The sequence below is a fragment of the Oryctolagus cuniculus genome, chromosome 6, assembly GCF_964237555.1.
Source record: "Oryctolagus cuniculus chromosome 6, mOryCun1.1, whole genome shotgun sequence".
Classification (NCBI taxonomy): domain Eukaryota; kingdom Metazoa; phylum Chordata; class Mammalia; order Lagomorpha; family Leporidae; genus Oryctolagus; species Oryctolagus cuniculus.
In genome coordinates this window covers 40967981-40991210 of record NC_091437.1, presented here as the reverse complement: position 1 = coordinate 40991210, position 23230 = coordinate 40967981, and the positions used below count along the sequence as shown (strand labels likewise).

The following is a 23230-nucleotide window of genomic DNA, read 5'->3' as shown; positions in this document are numbered from 1 at the left end:
ACACAATACCAGGTTTCAACACATAGTACAAGGCTGTTATAATCAAAACAGCCTGGTACTGGTACTAAAACAGATGGATAGGCCAGTGAAACAGAATAGAAATGCCAGAAATCAATCCAAGCATCTACAACCAACTTATATTTGACCAAGGAGCTAAAATCAATCCCTGGAGCCAGGACAGTCTCTTCAACAAATGGTGCTGGGAAAACTGAATTTCCACATGCAGGAGTATGAAGCAGGACTGCTACCTTACAACTTATATGAAAATCCATTCAAAATGGATTAAAGAACTAAATCTATGACCTGATACCATCAAATTACTAGAGAACATTGGGGTAACCCTGTAAGACATTAGTACAGGCAAAGAGTTCTTGGAAAAGACCCCAGAGGCACAGGTAATCAAAGCCAAAATAAACAAATGGGATTACATCAAATTGAGAAACTTCTGTACTGCAAAAGAAACACTCAGGAAAGTGAAGAGCCAACTGACAGAATGGGAGAAAATATTTGCAAATTATGCAACTGATAAAGGTTTAATAACCAGAATATATAAAGAGACCAAGAAAATCCACAACAGCAAAACAAACAATCCAGTTAATAAATGGGCCAAGGACTTAGACATTTTTCAAAAGAGGAAATCCATATGGCCATAAGACATATGAAGAAAATGCTCAGGATCACCAGCCATCAGGGAAATGCAAATCAAACCACAGTCAAGTTTCACCTCACCCCAGTTAGAATGGCTTTCATACAGAAATCAACAAACGACAAATGCTGGTGAGGATGTAGGGAAAAAGGTACCCTAATCCACTGTTGGTAGGAATGTAAACTGGTAAAACCACTATGGAAATAAGTTTGGAGAAACCTCAGGAATCTGAATATACCTATCATATGACCCAGCCATCCCACGCCTGGGAATTTACCCAAGGGAAATGAAATCAGCAAATACAAGAGTTATCTGCACTCCCATGTTTATTGCAGCTCAATTCACATTAGCTAAGACATGGAATCAACCTAAATGCCCGTCAACTGAAGACTGGATAAAGAAATTGTGAGCTATATAGTGTATGGAATACTACACAGTGGTAAAAAAAAAATGAAATCCAGTCATTTGCAACAAATGGATGAATATGGAAAACATCATACTTAGTGAAATAAGCCAGTCCCAAAGGGACAAATACCATATATTCTCCCTGATTTGAAATAACTAATAGAGGAAATCTGTAGAAGTGAAATTGACACTTTGAGAAGCAATGACTTGAGTAGCCCTTGTCTTGACTGTCAAGAAATTTTTTTTTTTTAAATTAATGGAGAATGGGACTGGGAATGGGAGAGGGAGGAGGAGGTGGGGTAGGCGTGGGGGTATGATGGGAAGAATCACTATATTCTATATTCCTAAAGTTGTACTTATGAAATCTGTACTCGTTTAAATAAAAGGTTTCTTTGGGGAAAAAAAAAGTCTTCCTAAAAGTCATCTCCTCCAGCTTTCTTATGACTTCGGGAATTAGACATGCAACTCAGTTCTGTCAGCTGAGTAGTAGAAATTGGGTGAGGCTTCCGGAAAGCTATTGCTTTTTTGATAAAAAGGTACAAAGTCAGCTGCTGTGCTTTTGTCCTTTGACTCTTTCCTTCTCCCTGTCTGGAATGGAAATATGACTAGAGGTGAAGTTGTCGTAGCAGGTGCTGTTGGTGCTTTGCCCTTAACCCCCTGACTCTGTCCATTCCTACACTGACCACAGGCTGACCAATGAGAGCTCCTATGACTCTTTCTTCCTGACAACTTTTCCTGGCTACAAAGTTATGCTTCACCTGGCTATAGCAGGCTTCAAGTATCAAGGTTAGTGACCCTGAGAGTAGCTCTTAATTAATGACAGATGGCAGTTGGATGGATAACTATTCCAGCAATTTGGTTTTTAGGTAGGACAACTGAGGCATGGGCTACACACACTGATGGCAGAGATTATTTCCTGAGATCCCTAGCTGGAGTGAACACCAGCAATAACCCATTGATGAACACATCTGGTATTAGCTTTTCTCTTTTCTCAACTTCATACCTTTCTGGGAACACTTTCTACTTGCTACTTGCACTTGAATCCTTGAAACCAGCACAACTGGGTTTCTATGTCATACAGCCAAATACAACCTGAGAATTGTGGAGTAACTTTGAGTTGACTACAAATGCAACCAGTCATTAGTTGAAAATAACTGCTAATATTTGAAGTTGTCACGGCGGGGTATTGGGAAAAGTTTTCAATTAGCAATAATCGCGCCTCGGATAAACCTCATTGGCTATGATACTGCCACTGCGCAAAGCTTGAAAATAACTGCTAATAAAAATGACACTGGATGCCTGCGCCGCAGCTCAATAGGCTAATCCTCCGCCTTGCGGTGCCAGCACACTGGGTTCTAGTCCCAGTCGGGGTGCTGGATTCTGTCCCGGTTACCCCTCTTCCAGGCCAGCTCTCTGCTGTGGCCCGGGAGTGCAGTGGAGGATGGCCCAAGTGCTTGGGCCCTGCACCCCATGGGAGACCAGGATAAGTACCTGGCTCCTGCCATTGGATCAGCGCAGTGCGGCGGCCATTGGAGGGTGAACCAATGGCAAAAAGGAAGACCTTTCTCTCTGTCTCTCTGTCCACTCTGCCTGTCAAAAAAAAAAAAAAGACACTGGACTCCGTCACTAGCCCTTATATGGTATGGCATGTTACAGTTAATGCAGAATTAGTTTTATGTTGCTGCATTTAATCCTCATGTTAATTCTTAGAGGCAGTTGTGTATTATTAACTCCTTTTTACTTAACCCCAAGAGGCTGAGTCACTTGAACACAGGTTTCAAGGCTAATGACAGACTGAAGTAAAGGAATCTTTCACCATATGGATAGGAGCTGGGTTTTGAATCTGAGACTGTGGTGTAGGTAATGGGTCACACTACCTACCTGCTCCCATTGCCTCCCTCTTGAGATCATTTCTTTTCTGTGCCCACTTCCTATTACCATACATTAGCCCTACCACAGCTGCCTTGTCACCCTGCCAAATCTAATTATATGCTTTACATTCTTATCACATACTCTGTAAAACATGGAGTATATCCTTTTATCTCTAGGCCTTTGTTCAAGCCTTTGCCTTTACTAGCAATGTTTTTACTTTAGCACTGGGAAATTATCAAAGTTAGGGCCATGGAGCATAGTTTAGTATCTGCAGGTTTGTTGTGGGTAGGATATCCATCTGAGTGTGGCTTGCAGCATGAAGAAAATATAGATGCTTAGTAAAAATACATAAGGTTAAAGTGGGTAGAGATGGTGGAATCCACATCACATGCAAAACTCTTGTTTAATCACTGGGCAGGTGTTTGGCTAAGGTGTTTGGGTTCTAGTCCCGGTTGCTCCTCTTCCAGTCCAGCTCTCTGCTGTGGCCCAGGAGGGCAGTGGAAGATGGGCCAAGTGCTTGGGTCCCTGCACCCACATGGGATACCAGGAGGAAGTACCCGGCTTCTGGCTTTGGATCGGCGCAGGGCCGGCTGTAGTGGCCATTTGGGAGGTGAACCAATGGAAGGAAGACCTTTCTCTCTGTTTCTCTCTCTCACTGTCTAACTCTGCCTGGCAAAAAATAAAAATAAAAAAAAAATGTTGACCATATAAACATTATCTGAAATTTATAAATACTCATTTATTTTTTTTTCATGAGAAACTAGGAGTTATGATATAAGGTTGAGCACTTTCAACATTCCCAGCCTAGATAAGAGACCACTGTGACTCAGAAAATACAATATACTTGAGTTACAATTGCTGGTATGTGGAGACAAGGTTAGCACCCAGCAGGACAGGGTGGGTTCTAGAAAACAAGCATGCAGTGCTTTTGTGCCATTCTGAGACCCAACAAATTGATACAGGGTGAAATTACAAGCAGGGTGTGGCACGGACTGGACCGAGGAACTCACAGTGGTTGTTGGACTGAAGGGAAAGCAGGCTGCAAAACACGTGGTAATCAAATCACCTATAAACACATGTGGGGTATCAATTAAAAAGATGCTTTTCTGGTTCTGCACTGGTAAGGAATACATTAAGGTGCTTAAATGTTCAGTTTTGGTAAATTTATTTTACAAAGTGATCATTTCATTTTATAAGGACAATAAGGTTCATTAAATCACAATACAAAATTTACAAATGAGATGACAACTATTTTAAATACATATTTCTGCATAAAGGCATTTTTCAATAACTATAAAATCTAGCAAGACAAAAAGATAAATACACCACAGTTAACATTAGACGACTGTTTTAGTTTGCAATTTAGGTTCAAAACATTAAGGATGATACAAAAAGATAACATTAGGCTGTTAATTAAATATGAAATATTTGATACAGAAAATTTCAGGAAGTGTTGCTTTTCTCCTCCTGCAAATGAGCTTTTTCAAAAGAATACCATCTCTGATTAAGTTTTGATTTAGTTTAATTCCTCATAAATGGCACCATAATGTGGAAGATTTAAAGTAAACTAGTTACTTTGGCCACCATATCAGGTCACCGTTATGTTTCTAAAATAATTTGTCCAGGATACACTGATGTACTTAAATATAACTGTGCAAACTTAGTTTTTTAAATACTTCCTCATGTGGGGTAAAACTATTCTATATAATGTGACAAACTACATTCTAAGAGATGATCAGAAACTTCTACAGTACAACAGGGTTTAAGGTATTACCTGATGATGTGAGGGATATTGAGGGGACTGTCCCAGACAAGGAATTTAAATTTTTTTAATTTTTCAAAAGAAATATTGTAGGAAGGGAAAATGTGTTCCATAATCCATGATATGTTCAAGAGCCCTTGCTCTCACAGCCAAATGTATGAAAACTGTTTTCCTTGAAGAAGTGTAGGTCCATGAGCCAGGCTGGGCAAGCTTTGGCTAAATGGTAGCTTTTGTTTGGCTCTAGAGGTCTCCATGGAAACAGCCTGAGAGACAGAAAGGCAGCGCTATCGTCTTTATCCATAATGCCATCTGATAAAACTGCACATTGATTCACTCATGCAATCCGGAGCAGGTGTGTTATTTCTCACAATCCTCAACAAACGGAGGCATGAGTTCTACTGGTCACACTTTGAATTTCTTCCTCTAGTTGAAACCTTCAATTAAAATCCTGATAAAAACTCTGCACATTTCTCTCAGGAGCCTCTCAAGTATCGCGTCAATAATTAGATGTCAAATGAGGAAATGTGAAGCACCAAGTGGAGCTCCACTGCCAGATTCACCAAACTTCCCACAGCTGAGGAAATTCTTCTGCAGAGCATTTACAATTTCACCCTATCTGATCTCAGCCAGGCAGGAAATGCCATCTTAAATGCTTATTATACACAGCTGAACCAGGTGGCACCATGCATTGTTTTTCTTCCTCTTTATGCCTATATCTTTTGTGCGTCTGTGTGTTTAATATGGTAACACACTAAACACAGTTGTCTATTTCTGGCAAGAGCTTCTCAGAAAGGCCAGAAAGGCAGCCCTAGCTCAGTTACCTATCTGAAATACACAAAAACAAAACCTCCACAATAAAATATAAACAAAACAAGGAGGCATGCAACCTTTAGCACCATATTTCAAACCAAAGAGGGCAAGAGTGTTGACAGAGGTGTAGAGAAACCCGGTTCTTGGGTATCTCCTAGAATGGGATCCCAACACAGAACCCACAAGTAGAGTCTAATACTTTAAAAAAGGGAAAGCCTGAGAATTCTGTTAACAGAAATATCAAAATCCATGATTTATCAGACAAAATGATTTGACCTGTTCTTATTCTAAAAGCATCAAAGACACTATTCCTTAGGAACAAATAGCTCATGCTGGGAGATCAAATGGGAAATCACTGCCAGCCTCAATGACCTAAATGACATCTCTGTTAAGTTAAAAAGACAAGATGTTCCCCAAGAAGGACCGAATGACTCACGGAAAGTAGTTTGCTAATGAGCAATTACTCTCTGATATGGGTAAAACAATAGTCATTGCTACATTGAAGATTCAACTTAGCACATATAATTGTATACTACACATGGTAGAACATCTAAATAATATGCCCACACCTATGTGCATTATGGCACTGGTGTGGAATCTAGATCCCAGAATAACATCTCAGCTTGACCCTTCCCCCAGAAAGGGAATAGAACTCTAGGGGAAGGATTTACTTAGAGATATACTGAAGTTTTTGGTGGTTTGTTTAGGGAATGGGTAAGAAGTTATACAGCTAGAAACTTCACATTTCAAGTAATGCAAATCCCTCACATTACTGATGGGAAAACTTGAGGCTTCAAAGTAAGGGTCTGATCTACCAACAGAAGAAATGTGACCAGAATAGAAGCCATGAGACTCCTAGTTAAGCACTTTTCCCATCACATTTATCTCTCAGGCTCCCTGAACTTTTAACATGCATCATTTAATCGGGTTCAAGGAAAAAGACTGAGAAATATCAGATAGGAAAAACCCTGCACTTTATCCAAGATTTTGGAAATTCACCTTCTAATCTGCTTACTAACGAGGGGAAAATCCTAGCCATTTTTTGGTAAAAATGTTATTTCCTGTAAGAAACAGGCCCCTTTCTGAAAGCTGTTTTTGTAGGTAGTAGGCTAGCTCACAGCTGCGAGTTTTCGTATGCCCCATCTTTGTAGCTGGAGTTAGGTTCTGCAGATCCTGTATCATCTGGAGGGTTGAAATGAGTGCTGTCTTGAGAATCTGTACCAATACTTTTCGTCTCTGACTGAAGGTGGACAGAAACCTGAACTGCTATCTCCTGGCCTTGTTCATTCAGAGAGCCATCATCTGAATCTCCTCCTGGTGAATTACTCCGCCCCATCTCCGGGTTAATGACATAGATGCCACCCTGAGCATCCAAGGCCGGTCTCTCTTTAATTCTTTCCCCTATGTCGTCAGGGTCATCCACTCGCACAGCCTCAAACATCTCCTCAACAAAAGCTCGGCAGTTCAGAATAAGGGGTGGAAGAGGAATGCTTCTTGCCAGTTCTTCTATGTAACGTGCAAACTCCATGGTCTTAAATTGTGTGACTTTGGCAAGCTCTAGGGTCTTGGCTGATGTGATGATGGGGATGCGTTTTGCAATCTCAAAGGCCTTTTGAAGTTTCTCAGCCCCTTCAGTTCTGAAAAAGTCATTGATGGCCTTCTCTGTCTTGCGAAGATGGCTGCTCATCATGCACAACCGTGTGACATTCAAGATGAGAGTGATTGTAAAGGCAATCAGGCAAACAATCATGTAGTAGACACTCATGTCTCCTGAGGTGAAGATAATTCGCAGGGTGACAGAGTAGGAGGCACGAATTGGAGACGTGACAATACATGTATAGAGCCCACGATCTTCAAAGGCTACGTTGGTAATATTTAGGAAGTTATCAGAAACCAACCATTTTCCACCTGGTAATCCAACAAAAATGAAAAAAAAAATTACAGCATAAAGAATATTATCACTGAATATGCTAACTGTCTCATTGGTATGCTCTCTCTTTATAAAAGTATTTTGACTTAACTCAGATTCTTCTGTTTGTTTCAGTTATGTAAAAAAAAAAAAAGCAGACTGGTATGTCCGCAGTCAGAATTTAATTAGCCTAGAATTTAAAAAGGAAGTAATATTTTTGTTCCTGCCACTAATAGCTACCACAACTTGCTTTTCATGGGTAGACATAAAAAGCCTTTCAGGGAGAGAGGTAGGTACATAATACTAAATCACTAATCTTAGCAAAAAATTTTTTATTTGCATGTGTATCTATATCACACTCTCCATCTATACATTTTCATATACTAGAAGCATATGCCACAGAAGTAACAAACAATGGTTATTTCTGGGCTAATGGGTTATGAATAATTTTCATGTTTTTATCTAACTGTTCACTTTCTACAATGACATTATATAGCAAGAAACAAAAGTTATTTAAAAAAAAACGCTAGCATTTAATATACTTGTTCAACTGCTTGCTGGCTAATCTGGCATGCCTTGTAAGTGTCAATTTGTTTTGTTAGGAATGGTTTGTTGATGATGATATCTTGATTTTCTGGCAAGAATAACTGAAGCATAAGCCAAGGACATACATCACAAGTCAGGATAAATGAACATGTTGGCAAAGAGAATAAAATTGTCCTTAAGATGTGTATGCTTGTTTTAAACCTAAAGTACTTGGTCTCTCTTTGGTTTATAAAGATATCCTCGTTCAGGGAACACATTTATAAAAGTACATAAGTGTATAAAAAATAAAGCATACTGACCACCCGCCATGATTCAACATCCTTTGGTGACTTGGCTTTGCCTCCACAATTTTCATCTTGTGGCAAATTCTTAAGAGTTCTCTCTGCTTTAACTATGTAAGCCATTCAAAGAGGCTAACCTGCAGTATGAGTGTGTGTCCTAAGAAATGGAGGTGGTATGACGGGAGAGGCTGTTGCATTACTTCAAATCTTTGTCATCCCCAAGAGTCTAGGGTTATGGATTATTTTAGTGGCACATAAACAGTAAGCACTCTGGGTTGTGCCCCTTTTGTTAACACCCAAACTTATCTAATTATATAACTATCTTTAAGAACTGTCACTTCATTAATGCAAAAGAGGAGGAGAATATGTAAGCTTCTATTTTATGAACTTGGAGCTATAAAAAGGACACCCTTTGAAACCAAGAATGATGAACTATATAGACTCCATTCATCAACCACTGCATTATGACCAAAATCTAGACTCTAGCTTACTTGCTGGTAATAGCTCAAGATTTATGAACCTTATATGAGACAGACATGCTCTTTAAAATCCTCTCACTTGAGATTCATAAAATTTAATACAATACTCCAGGGCTGCTGCTGAAGGCATCCATGATAGGTATTAGTGGTTTTCAAAGTAAAGGCAAAATAGGAAACCAAACTGCCATTCCACTTGGCTGGTCTCGTTCTAATCTAAGGTTTTGTTTACACAGCCAGGCCATAATGATCACATTGACTGAATAATTCAAAACCTTAGATACATTTAGCTAGGATACCCTAGAGCCCAGAGGAGACAGGAGTCTAGTTCAGTGAGTTCAAATGCACATGATGTTCAAAATATACATTGTGGCCACCATTCCAGAGATTCTGATTTAACAAGTACATATGTTAAAAAGGCTGATTAACGATTTAAACTCTTCTTGTCCTTGGTGACCAGTGACTTGTCTGCAGAGGTTACAATATTTGGCATATACTTCTGAAGGAGATACTGCTGTCTCCTTTTCTATTTTCCACCCCAATATGGATAACCAATATCCTTTATATTTAAGGACGTTAAACTATCTACCTAACAAAACAGAAAAGGTGGACTTTTCTTAAAGAAGAGTCTGTGGGGAACCTAGAATTGATCTCTATCTCTTTGGCTTTTCATGATGAGTTCTTTTTGAGATACTTTATAACTCAGGTACTCATTAAAAAGATTTTTCTAATAGAAAATGATTAAGGAAACAGTCTGGATTAGGATGTGTTCACAGGTCCAGAAATAGTAAAATTAAATAAAAACCTGTCAAATGGGAGACACTGGTGGTTGCATTATCATCATGGTTCTGAGTTTTAGGACTGAGTATCAAAAAATGCAAGAGAAACTTTCCTGTTTCCCTTTAAGAAATAGAATAGAAAAAAATGGAACTATGTAGAGTTCCTCAGTACCCTTCTAATTCTCAGAGGAACTCAAGGTTTTATGCAGAGATTTACTGTCATTTTAAGAAATACACTAGGCACTGGTATTGGGGCACAATGGGTTGAGCTACCATTTGGGATGTTGGCATCCCACACTGAAGTACTGGTTCTAGTCCCAGCTGCTCTGCTTCCGATCCAACTCCCTGCTAATGTGCATGGGAAAGCAGTGAATAACCGCACAATTATCTGGGTTCCTGTCACCCACATGGGAGACTTTGATGGAGTTCTTGGCTCCTGGCTTCAGACTGGCCCAGTCCTGTGGCCATTTGGGGAGTGAACCAGTGCAGAGAAGATCTCTGTCTCTCCCTCTCTGTGTAATTCTACCTTTCAAATACATTTAACAAATAAATCAATAAATCTTTAAGAAAAACAGTAAAAAGAAACATGGATTTTCTCTAATATTTATAGGAACTCATTTGAGAGCAAATAATTTTATATTAATGACAAATTTCTGAAGTCTAGCCAAAACCCTTCTTGATATATTCACAATGGGCCTCTTCATTGAACTTCACACTGGAGTGAAGGTGAATGGTTGCCTGCACAGCTGTATGCAGCAGTGCTGATTTAGTCTACCTTCAATGAAGGAAACCATCAAGAGAAAACAGCTCATTGTTATCATGTAAATACTTTTTAATTTATAACTATTCTTTATTCTTTTCTTCATTGAAATAATTATAATTACTTTTTTTTTTTTTTTTCTTAGAGGTACAACAGTCCAGGCCTTTCAAAAGTTTTAAGCTATTCATCCTGGCACCTCAATCTTTTGAGATTTCTCATTGAATATATCCTGAAATGAAGAAGATAGAACAGGAAATGAGTCATCTTGATTAATTACACCTTGGCACAGTTACCTCTGCCTCTGCCATCCAGTTGCTGTCCTTTTGAGTTGTACCAGTGGACATCTTCATAGTGACTGATTGTGAGAAGACACTCGATGGAAACACTAGTTCCTTCTTTGGCTATGATGACATCATCACCCAAGTGCGAGCCTGTTGAGAGTTCAAAGCTTCGGGGAAATGATGCATTGTAAGAAGTATCATTTGTTCCCAGTGGGACCATTTGGCCGAATTCCACATCTTCTAAAACAAAAGCAGCTGGAACAGTAACACTCACCACTAAAATGAATAAGCAGCAATGCAGCTTCATGGGAAAATGGAAGAAAAATCTTGTTTAGATTTGGAGACTCCAAAAGCTTTTATACAAAGGTACTGCGTGTAATTTATTGCTTGGTAGGAAGTTTTCCAAAAGAGTGGTAGATCCAGGTATAGATTAAAGTCTTCAGGATTAAAAGATGAGAGTAGAGACCAACCTGAAAGAAAGCCAACTGAGTTTAACCAACTGAGATTCATAATGGGGTAAAACTCTGTATGTTCCAGAAATAAACAGATGTGACACTGTTAGAGTAAATGGTGCTCATACAGAGATGGGAGAAAAAGCACTGAATTAGCAAACAGCAGACCTAGCTTTGCAACTAACTAGCTGTTCAATCCTGGCAAGTAACATTCTCTCTGGGCTTCTGTTTTCTCATCTGTCAAATGAGAGATTGGATGAGATAAACTCTAAGGACTCTTCTAGTGCTAAAAGGCTATGATTTTATTTCATTCTGACACACTGTATGCAACAGGGAGCCAATGAAGCTAAAATATTTAGTTTAATGATCTTTTATTTCAACCTGTACCGCTACCATCTGTTGTCATATCAATAATGTAAATCAAATAGCGTATCATAATCATAACCATGGAGCTCAAAATTTGAGTAGCACAAGTACAAAGACATATTAAATATAAATAATGTAGGGCATTTATGGTAGTTTTTTGTCTTAATGTTAGGAAGAAAATTGTATTTTCTGCATATACATAAATTGTTATTGACTTACGAGGCCAAAGAAGCTCCCTTTTGGGCATGAATGTTAGACAAATGAATTTTCCTTTAATAGTTTGATCAATATTGAGACATAATAATACAGTATATTTACCAGTTTATAAGAATACCAAATTTCCAGCTGTTAAAGTCTGTAAAATTAGCTAGCTAAAGTAGCTAAGAAAAGAACTGCCACCTTAAGTGTCTAATTGGTAGAAATGCAAATATAAAACAACAGGGAAAGGTAGTTAGACAAATTTAAAAGAGCCAAATATCATTAATAAAAAGCAAAAAATCATCCCAGTCTAAGAATCCATGTGTTTATGGTCACCTTCCTGGTAATTTGATTTCCTTTTTGAATCACCAACTCTCAAAGGAAAATTTCAACTCCTACTTGTGTAAAACATGGGAGGAACTATCTAGCTTTATTTCTTGTAAAGATCCAAGATAATTAGTTTTGGAAATGACATTTACCCACCTTTATACTTACACAGAGGCTGTTTGATCATAGAACATAAAAAGCAATGGCTCATTCTATTTTGTCATTAAACTCAAAGTCTGAATTATATTAAGTTGTAAACGTCATTTAATTTTTATTAGCTCTGAAACGATGATTGATTAATGACAATAATTTTCTAATTTTTTAAGACTTAAAGATGGGCATTTAGAATAAAACAAAAAATTTTAGATCTAGTCTATACATGATAGACTGAACACGTTTATTTCCATTTCTTTCTAAAACTCCACATAAATGACACTGAAGGAAAAAAGACCTGAGAATAAGAGGGAATCTTAGAAATGATCCAATCCAATCTATTCCACTCACAGTGACTTACTCCTTAAGATTATGCTGGAAGTTAGTAGGAGAATTCAGATTAGAACCTGGTCTTTTTAAGGAATGGGTGATGGCAAAAACAATAGAAACAAAGCTTACTGAATGATAGCCATATGCTAGGCACTGGGCTAAGGGCTTGACATGTAAACTCTCAAGATCATTTTCATTAAAAGATATACAACAGTTGGAAGATATGATTTTATCCTTTATTCTAGACCTGTGGTTCTCAATGGTGATGGGCTATGAGTGTTGATACAGTGCTTCAGGCTTTCCCTAGGACTTTGATAAGTTCCCTGTAGGTTGAACAGAGTTGGTATTTTCTAAACCTTCATTCATTGCTTCTACTGTCAGTCTTTTGATTTTTTTTTCATATCTGAGTATCTAATAATCATTTATGCTTTTTCTTTAACATTATTTTATCTGTATACATATTAAAAGGAAACTATGTATGGTTAAAAAAACTGAACACATAAAAGCACAATGAAAACAAAGTGTTATTACTTTCAGAGACATTGCCACCTACTTCAAACTCTAAGTTGCAGGCCTACTATTTTTGTAGGGAATCAAAAATACAAAGAAACAAAAACCTCCACAACCTCTAGCTTACTTTTTTTTTTTTTAGATTCTATTTATTTGAGAGATAGAGTCACAGACAGTGAGAGGGGTAGACAGAAAGATCTTCCATCCACTGGTTCATTCCCCAAATGGCTGCAAAGGCTGGAGCTGAGCCTATCTGAAGCCAGGGCTTCTTCCAGGTCTTCCACGTGGGTACAGGGGCCCAAGCACTTGAGCTACCTTCTACCGCTTTTCCAGGCCATAGCAGAGAGCTGGATTGGAAGAGGAGCAGCCGAGACTTGAACTGGTGCCCATATGGGATGCTGGCACCACAGGTGGAGGATTAACCTACTGCGACAGAGCCGGCCCCTCCAGCTTATTCTTATACTGCCTCATTTCTCATCCTGCCATCTCTTTCCTCCTCACTCTTTCTCACCACTGAGTCTAGACTGGAGGTACCCATTTTTATCTATTCAACGCTACCTACTGAGCACCTACTATGTGTCAATTTACTGTCCTATAGGCAGTGTCTCTGCCTTCTTGGAGCCCAGTCTGGTAGAGACTACAGATACTAACTATATACAAAAGTTGTCTAAGGGAAAATACAGGCTGCCATAAAAGGGCCAGACATGGGGAGCTAATTATCACAGAGGACCACCCTGAGAAAGTGAGGTACGCAGCAGGACCTGAGGGGTAAACGGGCATCAGGAATGGAAGTGCTGGAGCCGGTGCTGTGACGTACTAGGCTAAGCCCTCACCTCTGTCGCCGGCATTCCATATGGGCTGTGGTTTGTGTCCCAGCTGTTCTTTTTCCAATAAAGCTCTCTGCTATGGCCTGGGAAAGCAGTAGAAGATGGCCCAGCTGCTTCAGTCCCTGCACCCATGTGGAAGTCCTGGAAGAAGCCCCGGCTTCAGATAGGCTCAGCTTTGGCCATTGTAGCCATTTGGGGAGTGAACCAGTGGATGCAAGATGTTTCTGTCTCCCCCTCTCTGTCTGTAACTCTACCTCTCAAATAAATAAATAAAATCTTTAAAAAATTAAAAAGAATGGAAGTGCTCCAGGTAGGATAGGGCACTAGAAAAGAACAGAGGGGTCATTGGTTAGAAGGCGTTCAGGAAAAAGCTTTAAGTACTGACAGTGAGAGGTGGCAGGTCAGAGAATGCCGGGTCTGATTCTTTATTCTGCTGGGAAGATGGGCCCATGGTGAAATCAGAGATGGACTTCAGCTATTACAGTGGCCAAAGAGAGTGAAGGAGACACTTGTGCAACATGAGGATGTCAAAGACCAGAGAGGCTAACAATTGGAGCAGAGCCAACTAGAGGAATGGTCACGTTCCCCGAGGATCAAGGCAGATGGGGTAGAAGAACTCAAAATAGACGTAAAGAATTCACTCTTCTCACTCTGAGATCCAGGAGCTTTGGGAGAATGAACAGGCTCCATGCGAGAGGCTACAGGGCCAGTAGTGTCCTCAGAAACAAGGGGTTGGCACACAGTCCTGCTGCATGCAGTCCTGTTTTATGTAGTATCCCTGAGCCTCCCTTCAAGGCCTGGCTATTCCTCTCCCAGGACCCAGAGCATATACCTGGATAGAAGATGGCTTCTCCCTGACTCCCCAGAGCCCTCACCATCTGTCCTACTTACTCACCTGGCTCTGGTATGTGCTGCTCTGTACTGCTAGTCAGTCTACTCCATCTCACCAATGAGCCCTGATTCAGGCACAAGGACCTCCTTTTATTTATTTATTTATTTATTTTTTGACAGGCAGAGTTAGACAGTGAGAGAGAGAGAGAGAGAGAGAGAGAGAGAGAGAGAGAGAAAGGTCTTCCTTTTTCCATTGGTTCACCCTCCAAGTGGCCGCTACGGCCAGCGCGCTGCACCGATCCGAACCCAGGAGCCAGGTGCTTCCTCCTGGTCTCCCATGCTGGTGCAGGGCCCAAGGACCTGGGCCATCCTCCACTGTACTCCCAGGCCACAGCAGAGAGCTGGACTGGAAGAGGAGCAACCGAAACAGAATCCGGCGCCCCGACCGGGACTAGAATCCAGGGTGCCGGTGCCGACAGGGACTTCATTTTTTACTGCTCTACAACATAGCTAGCACATGCTCAATAAATATTTATTGATGGAGATTAGTCTAAATCTGATAAACTATGTGACAGGTCTTCATAAATTGAACATTGTTATGCAACAGGGATCCCAATTATTCAAACTGACACACTTTTACTAACATTTACTATAGCCTTTGCGATAAAAACAGCCAACAAATAGCCTCAGAAGACCTTTAGTACCTAACTAAAGGCATTCTTCAAACTGACTACCACCCCTCAATGTCTTCATTTGTCATCTTGTTCTAGAATATAATGGTGAGAGTAAAAGAGCACCAAGTTCAGTTTCCAAATTGGGAAGAATATCACAGTCACCTACACATCTTGTTTAATTTTACACTTCTGGGTCACATACAAGACCTAGTGAATAAGAATTTATGGTATTTAATTAGCTCCCTTGGTGATTCTAAGACAGAGTCCACGGACTAGAAAAGTAGTGTTTTCCTCAGCAGCAATCCTGCCTAATGGTTTTCCAGACCAAACATTTCCAACAACAGAGAACTACTCACTCACATTCCATTCTGGATTTAGATAACTCTTAAACAGTGTAACTGAAGATCTCTGATAAAGGCAAGGTAGCACAGGAGACTCTAGAGACAGAGTCCCTGGATTTGAATCCTGGCTTTGACTAACCAGCGTTGCAACTTTTATAAAAGACTCACTCTCTATGCCTCAATCCCTTCATCTTTAAAATGGGAAAAATAATAGTACTTATCTTTACTGCATTACTATGAACTCTGATTGAGATAGTATACATAAAATTCCAAGTCTAAGAATCTTAAATAAGCTCTACAAAATCATATTTTGCTTACTATGGATCAAACAGGCCTTGTAAGTGGAGCTGGGACCCCACCCATGTTGTTACATTGTTTTTACATGTCCTGAGTTTGCCAAGGAGAACCTCTTCTATCTACTTAGCCAGTGACTGCTGTTTGAGCCCTGGTTCTATCTTTTTGGGTCCAGAAGGAAATCAATCCATAGACTGACTAATAAGAGTCTTTGTTCTTGGAATTAAGACACATGTGGGTCAGACCATTTGAAGAAGAGGCATACAGTGGGGCCAAAGAAGTTGGGTTTTGGCCACTTACACAGACAAGTTGAGAGAAGGCACAATGGGGATTGAGAGAGTGCTAAGACAGGACTGAGAGGGCACTTGAAGAAGGGCAGGTACGGAGAGAGAAAAACAGACTCACGCATGTTACTCTGCTTCTGACTCCAACACATTTTTTTCTTTTTAAAGAAATAAGCATCTCTATTCAATTTTCTTCAGAGACTGAATGTGTAAATAAGAAAGCAAATGGAGAAATGATTAGGTAAAAGAAAAAACATGAAGTTCAGCAAAAGTGATTGAACTGTGGTTGTGGCTACAGATAATCCTCACTATGGATCTCTATTCTCCTTACACACTGGAATGTGGCCAGCAAACTGGCCTGTGCGGGCAGGATTGCAGTTCCTGTTTTGTACAGACAGTCACATGACGACCAGAAGTTTAGAGAAACTCACAAAACAGGGTACAGAAAAACATTATGAGCACCTTAAACTGCTCTTAGGCCAAGGGAAGCACAAGAAGCCGGGTACAGTGATCTCCTGCTAGGGCAAACAGGTCTTGTAACTGCCTTACATGCCGTCAATACCAGGCACTTCATACTCACACAAGTGGCATCCTGGATTCCAAGACTTCTGACAGGAACTACTAGGAGACACACCCATGTGCAGCTAAGAGGCTGTTGGCTAGTTGTTTGACAAAACACAAAGTGGGGGGAACCAGGATATCCTTGATGTATTTCCCAATACACAGTCTTCTCTTAGGTAAGCTGGGTTGGATAGGTTTCTGCTACTTGAAATGAGAACTATCTCAACTGCGATGGTTTCAGCAGCACTGATAGACCTGAATGATCAGGATCTTTCTGCTCATTCTAGCCTGACTTTAAATCAGCACAGAAGAATCAGGGGCCCATCACATGCAAAATGAAGTACCAGGTGCTGTGAGCACTGCTCGGGTGACTTAGGACACTATCCTATATCTTCAGGAATTTACAAATTAGCTTTGACAGAGGTAGAGGCAGAAACAGCTAACAACATACAAGGCACTGTGAAAAGTAACAGAGATGTGTAATTGTCCTGTAAAGGCAAAAGAGACAGGAGGAACTGATGAATTTTAGAAATGCAATTCACCTGTAAGTTTGGACTTCCCACAATAATATGCCTGTTATTGTGCATATTATGCAGCTGACATCTGAAGTGGGAAAACTGAGGGATCCAAAAGGAAAATCAAAGTGCCATCTTCCTGTACACAGAGAGGGCTCTACTCTGCTTGTGGATAAAGTTGCTTGGTATGAATTTTATATTAGCTTTCTTCATCATTAATAGTAATATAACAGATAACTCCTTTTTCATCTTTTAGGTATTTGAGAATAAAAGCTTTGCTAGGATCATGAATAATCAGAAATGTAGATGATTTTACCCTAGAAAACCATTCTGAATACTATTTTAAAAAAGGAGAAAGAAGAGAGCCTGTAGCTGTTATCCGTAACAGATTGCCTTGTTGCTGTTCTTGCCAACTTCTGAGAGAAGAAACATTTCCATTCTGTTCCAATTTTCTCAACATAAGTAAATAAGGAAGTGATGTGGCTGATTTCCGTTCTGATGGCTCAATATTAAGTTGGCTGAGGAAGCTGCTGTTTGCAGAAGGAGTTCTGGGATAACTCAAATGGGGAAAACACTGATACCCAGATGGCACTGCTTTTTTGCTCCAATTATACTGGGATATTAATGCTTCCTTCTCCATAATTAAACGTGTTCTAACTGTATTTACAGCTCAACCACTCTTCTCTGCCTGCACTGTCATACTTGGAAAATGGAGGAGTTCCTACACACTGAGCACACAAATTGACAAAGTGGCATTCTGAATTGGCAAGAGGGAGAAAGGCAAATGAAGAACAGATTGTTAGCACTACTCTATCCTTTGCAATGAACAAACACAAAATTGTTCTGCTTATACTCAAGTATTGTTTTAGGGAATCTGTATCATGAAAAAGGTTAGTAATACTCAAGCAGAAATCACCATTTTGAGGCTCATTTATTTAAAGGTTTCTAACTAAAATAGCCCTTATCCTCTCAGTAGTATTTTGGAACCATCATGCACCTCAAACTTCAATACATATTCTGGCACACTAAGAAACATCTTTTTTGGTATTTATTTTTACTAGAGCTTTGCTTCTAACCCATGATTACTTCAGTTAAACCTGTGACTTTTGTCCTTTTTGGCATAAGCATGAGTAGAACAGTTACTGGGTGCAAGTAACAACAACAAAAAAATCAATGAAACAGGCTTAGATTTATGATTCCTTTGACCACAATTCTTTCTTCTATAGTATGGTGTTTTAAACTTAGTGTGTCTAAAAGAGAACTCCTCACTCTTACTCTTAGATCTATTTGTCTGGCATGTAGATTGGTGATAGCCACACAATTTTTCTAGTTTTAAAATACCAACATTTTAAGATTATCACAGCTCAGTGACTGGGAGAATGGGCTATGCAGTTAAAGTACCTGATTTTACCCCTGAATGAAGCCATGGGTTCCTGAGGTCTTAAGTTTTCACATTGAATATGATTATAAACAGTAACTAACTCATTAGTGTGGGTAAATTATAAACACATGCTATTGCTATCATTATTGCATCTTCCAGATGTCCTCAACACAGACCTAAGCAAGGGAAGGCAATTTTAAAAGCTAATGGTGGCCGGCGCTGCGGCTCACTAGGCTAATCCTCCGCCTTGCGGCACTGGCACACCAGGTTCTAGTCCCAGTCAGGGCGCCGGATTCTGTCCCGGTTGCCCCTCTTCCAGGCCAGCTCTCTGCTGTGGCCTGGGAGTGCAGTGGAGGAAGGTCCAAGTGCTTGGGCCCTGCACCCCATGGGAGACCAGGATAAGTACCTGGCTCCTGCCATCGGGTCAGTGCGGTGCGCCGGCCGCAGCGCGCCAGCCGTGGTGGCCATTGGAGGGTGAACCAATGGCAAAGGAAGACCTCTCTCTCACTGTCCACTCTGCCTGTCAAAAAAAAAAAAAAAAGCTAATGGTGACTTTTCGCTGACCATTGAGATAAACTTAAAATTCTGGTCTGGCATTCATAATTTTCCAGGAATAAGTCAGGCTGCAGAACGGAAATCAGGAGATAGAGCCCATCAGTGCCTGTGTACACAATAATAGCTGAGGCCAAGTCTGGTTTCCAGCTGCACCTCTATCACTAGTTAGCTGTAAAGTACTCTAGTAGTCTGTCTCCTCATCTGGAGGCTAATTACCATCACGGCTGCTTTCTCCACTTAATATTTTTTTTTTTTTAAGATTTTTATTTATTTGAGAGGTAGAGTTACAGACAGTGAGAGGGAGAGACAGAGAGAAAGGTCTTCCTTCCGTTGGTTCACTCCCTAAATGGCCGCTATGGCCAGAGCTACGCCGATCAGAAGCCAGGAGCCAGGTGCCTCCTCCTGGTCTCCCATGTGGGTGTAGGGGCCCAAGCACTTGGGCCATCCTCCACTGCCTTCCCAGGCCACAGCAGAGAGCTGGAATGGAAGAGGAGCAATCGGGACTAGAACCCGGTGCCCATATGGGATGCCAGTGCCGTAGGCGGAGGATTAACCTAGTGCGCCATGACACCTGCCCCTCTGCTTAAATCTTATAATCTTCCTTACTTTTTCTCCTGGGCAGAAAGCCTCAATGAGGCTTGTTTTACTATTCTCTCTAAAAGACTTTAAAGTACTGGGTTCTAGCTGTTCCTTTTGCTTTTAACTTTCTGGCCCATTCATGATCCTCTCTTTAACATAGAACTTTAATTTCATCTTATTTGAAAGCCTTCTCATAAAGTTTTAGTTTTAGATGAGTTTGTTTCTATCAGTCTTTCACCATACTCAAAAGTATTCTATGGTAAGACTTATCACAGTTTTCCTCTTTTTTTTACCAATTAGTTACCCATTCAAAAGACTGTAATGTAAGCTGGCATTGTGGTGCAGTGACTTAAGACCCAGTTGCCCTGCTTCTGATTTAGCTGCTTACTAATGAGCCTGGGAAAGCAATGGAAGATGGCCCAAGTCCCTGGGTCCCTGCCATGCACGTGGGAGACCTAGATGCCGTTCATGGTTTCTAGCTTCAGCCTGGCTCAGCCCTGTTCTGGCCATTTAGGGTGTAAACCAGCGGACAGATCTCTTTCTGTCTATTCCTCTCTGTCATCCTGCCTTTCAAATAAATTAGTAAATCTTAAAGAAAAAAAATCTGGAATGAATAACAGTCTAAAAATCTTCTTGGTCTGTACACTGGGCCACTGACTGTTGTAAGTGGTCAGCATTTTGAGTTCAGACTCTCAACAATTTGGTAGTCAGAAAGGTGATGCTGCAACCTTCTAACTTCCCAGAGTTTTAGGCTCTGGAAACGTAATACAGATTTGAAGATAAGCAAATACAGCTTTCTTGATTTTATTAGACGGAACACTCTAAGGTAGAGAATTTGATCTATTTCAGATGTTTGCAACTGTAATTTTTACATCAAATTCATTTTTGGTGCTTTTAAATATGCATATTTCTGGGCCCTATTCAGATGTACGTGGCATCTGCATTTTTACTGTGCAGATGGGTTGCAATCATTTATAGATCAAGCCCACTTTTCTTTTGTCATGATAATACCATAATGCAGCAATTCCCAAAGGGTGGTGCAGGGATTCTAAGGTGTCCCTGAGACTTTTTTCAGAACTACTTTAACAGTAATACTAAGACATTTGCTTTTTTTCCCATCTCATTCTCACACAACAAGGTATAACTTTCCAGAGGCTATTATGACGAGTAATATCACAAGAGAATGAATGTAGGGGATATAAGATTTTAGCTGTCTTCTATCAAACCAGATATTTAAAGGCAAAACAATGCCATTTTAAGTAGCTTTAATTTTGAAAAACATCTTTTTTAATCACTACTTATGCTAACATGTAATGAGTTTACTATTTTAAAATGAATTAATAACTTTTTTGAAAGGTCTGTTTTGGGGGTCGGCGCTGTGGTTAATCCTCCGCCTGCGGCGTTGGCATCCCATATAGGTACCGGATTGCTCCTCTACGGTCCAGCTCTCTGTTGTGGCCCAGGAGGACGGTAGAGGATGGCCTGGGTGCTTGGGCCCCTGCACCCGCATGGGAGACTAGGAGGAGGCACCTGGCTCCTGGCTCTGGATCGGCACAGTGCCGGCCGTAGTGGCCATTTGGGGAGTGAACCAGGGGAGGGAAGACCTTTCTCTCTGTCTCTCTCTCTGTCTATAACTCTGCCTGTCAAATAAATTAAAAAAAGAAAATGAAAAAAAAAAATTTCTGTTTTGAGGTCCAAAATGGTAAAAACTCACAGCTATGTTTAAAAATGTAAAGGGATTCTAAGACCAAAAGGTTTGAGTGCTGCTGCTGTGCTCATTATTGGCAGCATTTTAAAGATTAAGACAGTCAAGTGTCTTACCAAGATTCCATACTTGAGACTCAAATTTTATGCAGTTTTCACTACAATAGAAAATAAGAGGAGGTTGTCTACTTCATACTTATACATATTTTGTCTTTTTTTGGGACAGGCATTTAAACAAGTTCCCAAGGATACTGATAAATCTAAATTTAGAAAACCACCATGAAAATCAAAGGAAAACATCCAAGGGTTTAGGAAGTGATAACAGTTTTATCTGCACATTAAGACAATTCTCAATGCTGACACTACATGGGGTTGGAAGCCCTGACTTCTTTAAAGGCCAAATCTTCTCACCTCTCAGGGATTCAGTTTTTCATATCCGTAGCACTGTCTTTCCTGGCTCTGTCACTCTGCATTTCATGCAATCCCTCTGCTCCAGGGCAACTGAATCTTTATGATGAGGGGTCAGAGGTAATCTTAAGTCCCTAATGAGAGCATGTCACTCTTCTGTTTGCCACTGAGATGCAAGTTAAGTGTCAAACTCCTTCCGCTGACTTAAGAGGCCTTGCGAGACTGGGTGCCCAAGTCTCAGCCCTCACCTCCCTCCATCCTCACCTTGCTGTTTTTGCCCAGCCATTGTGGCCTTTTTCTTTACCTTGAGCCTGGAATCTGTCACACCATAAGGCCTCTGCACTTGCTACTCCTTCTGCCTGGAATGCACTACCCAAATCTTCGTAAGGCTTAATGCTCCCTCAAATCGTTCTTTCACATCACCCTGTTTTTTAAATTTCTTTAAAGTACTATCAGCTTGGACACTCTTGTATACTGACTTGCCTATGGTCGGCTTCGCCAGTGAGAACGTCAGCTTACTTGGAAGGTGGGCCCGCGTTCCCTCTGAACCGCTGTGTCCCCAGCTCCCAGGGTAGCGCCTTTCAGGTATTCGGAGCTCAGTAAAACCTTCGAGGAGAGAACTGCATCCAAGCCAGGCCTTCAAAAGCATGGCGGTCACTCCATCCTACTTCACATCGGAGCCGGACCACCAGCTCCGAATCGAGCCTTCGTGCCCCTAGTACCTCCCTTGCAGAGATCCCCAGCGAACCCTCACTCACCGGAGCGGCGCCGACCTCCTTCCGGCCCGAGTGGCTACTTGACCCGGAAGTGTTCTCGAGCAGTCGGCCCCGCCTCCACGCTGCCGGAGTACTTCCGGCACAGTAGCAGCAGCGAGTCGGCGTCGGTGATTGCGGTGAGGGTGGCGGCGGGCTAAGTGCGGGGCTTCCTGGGATGGGGCAGCCGGGATGTGAGATCCGCAGAGGCCGACCCGCGGTCGAGGTTGTTGGGCGGCTCGGATCCGGGGGAAGAGGCGGGTGCGGGCGCTGTGGGACAGCGTTATGCTTATCGAGGCGCCGTGTGTGTGAATTCTCGTCGTCAGCGTCAGATAACTTTGTTGACCCTGCGTGTCCTGTTTGGGAAACGCTCCTGGACGCGGGAAGACGTGAAAGCGCCCGTTCTGCTGGTGTGGAAACAGCCGCCTTGGTAACGACAGTAAGGATACAGATAGCCGCGACGGGCACTAATAGCAGCTGTTACCTCGTGAGAGGTTGTGTGCCAGTCACTGTCCCGGGGCCCTCGCACACGTCGCGCCCTGGAGTCTTGAGAGGGATGTACAGCCGAGACGCACTTGAGTTAACTTCACAGTTGCTGCAGCACAGGCTTGGAAGAGAGTCTAGCTCCACAGCTGGTGCTCTTAGCTACTAAACCATACCT

The 23230-nt window shown here is 41.2% G+C and overlaps 2 protein-coding genes and 1 non-coding gene across 7 annotated transcripts in view; 1 reads left to right on the top strand and 2 right to left on the bottom strand.

The window, feature by feature from the left end:
• Positions 1 to 2167: 2167 nt before the first annotated feature.
• On the bottom strand, positions 2168 to 2315 carry LOC127490815 (U4 spliceosomal RNA). Its single transcript, XR_011390009.1, has one exon. It is a non-coding gene; the product is annotated as a U4 spliceosomal RNA (small nuclear RNA).
• A 1756-nt stretch (positions 2316 to 4071) lies between these two features.
• On the bottom strand, positions 4072 to 22678 carry MFAP3 (microfibril associated protein 3). 3 transcript variants are annotated; one of them, XM_008255292.4, is made up of 3 exons: positions 22576 to 22678; positions 10540 to 10997; positions 4072 to 7403 (listed from the first exon to the last, which is right to left on the bottom strand). In XM_008255292.4, the coding sequence occupies exons 2-3, from the start codon at positions 10832 to 10834 to the stop codon at positions 6610 to 6612; spliced, it is 1089 nt and encodes a 362-aa protein (XP_008253514.2). In that variant the 5' UTR covers positions 10835 to 10997; positions 22576 to 22678; the 3' UTR covers positions 4072 to 6609. The 3 variants fall into 3 exon arrangements, with proteins under 3 accessions (XP_008253514.2, XP_008253515.2, XP_017196696.2); XM_008255293.4 differs by having other exon boundaries at positions 22337 to 22603; XM_017341207.3 differs by having other exon boundaries at positions 22297 to 22598.
• The window catches only part of FAM114A2 (family with sequence similarity 114 member A2), a 38925-nt gene continuing 38317 nt past the window's right edge, over positions 22623 to 23230 (top strand). Inside the window, exon 1 of one of the 3 annotated variants that reach the window (XM_008255291.4) lies at positions 22623 to 22709. The gene's annotated coding sequence lies outside the window, so the exon portion shown is untranslated. Of the gene's footprint in view, positions 23009 to 23230 lie in introns of all 3 variants that reach the window. The other 2 variants (XM_002710326.5, XM_051844404.2) reach the window with 2 other exon arrangements.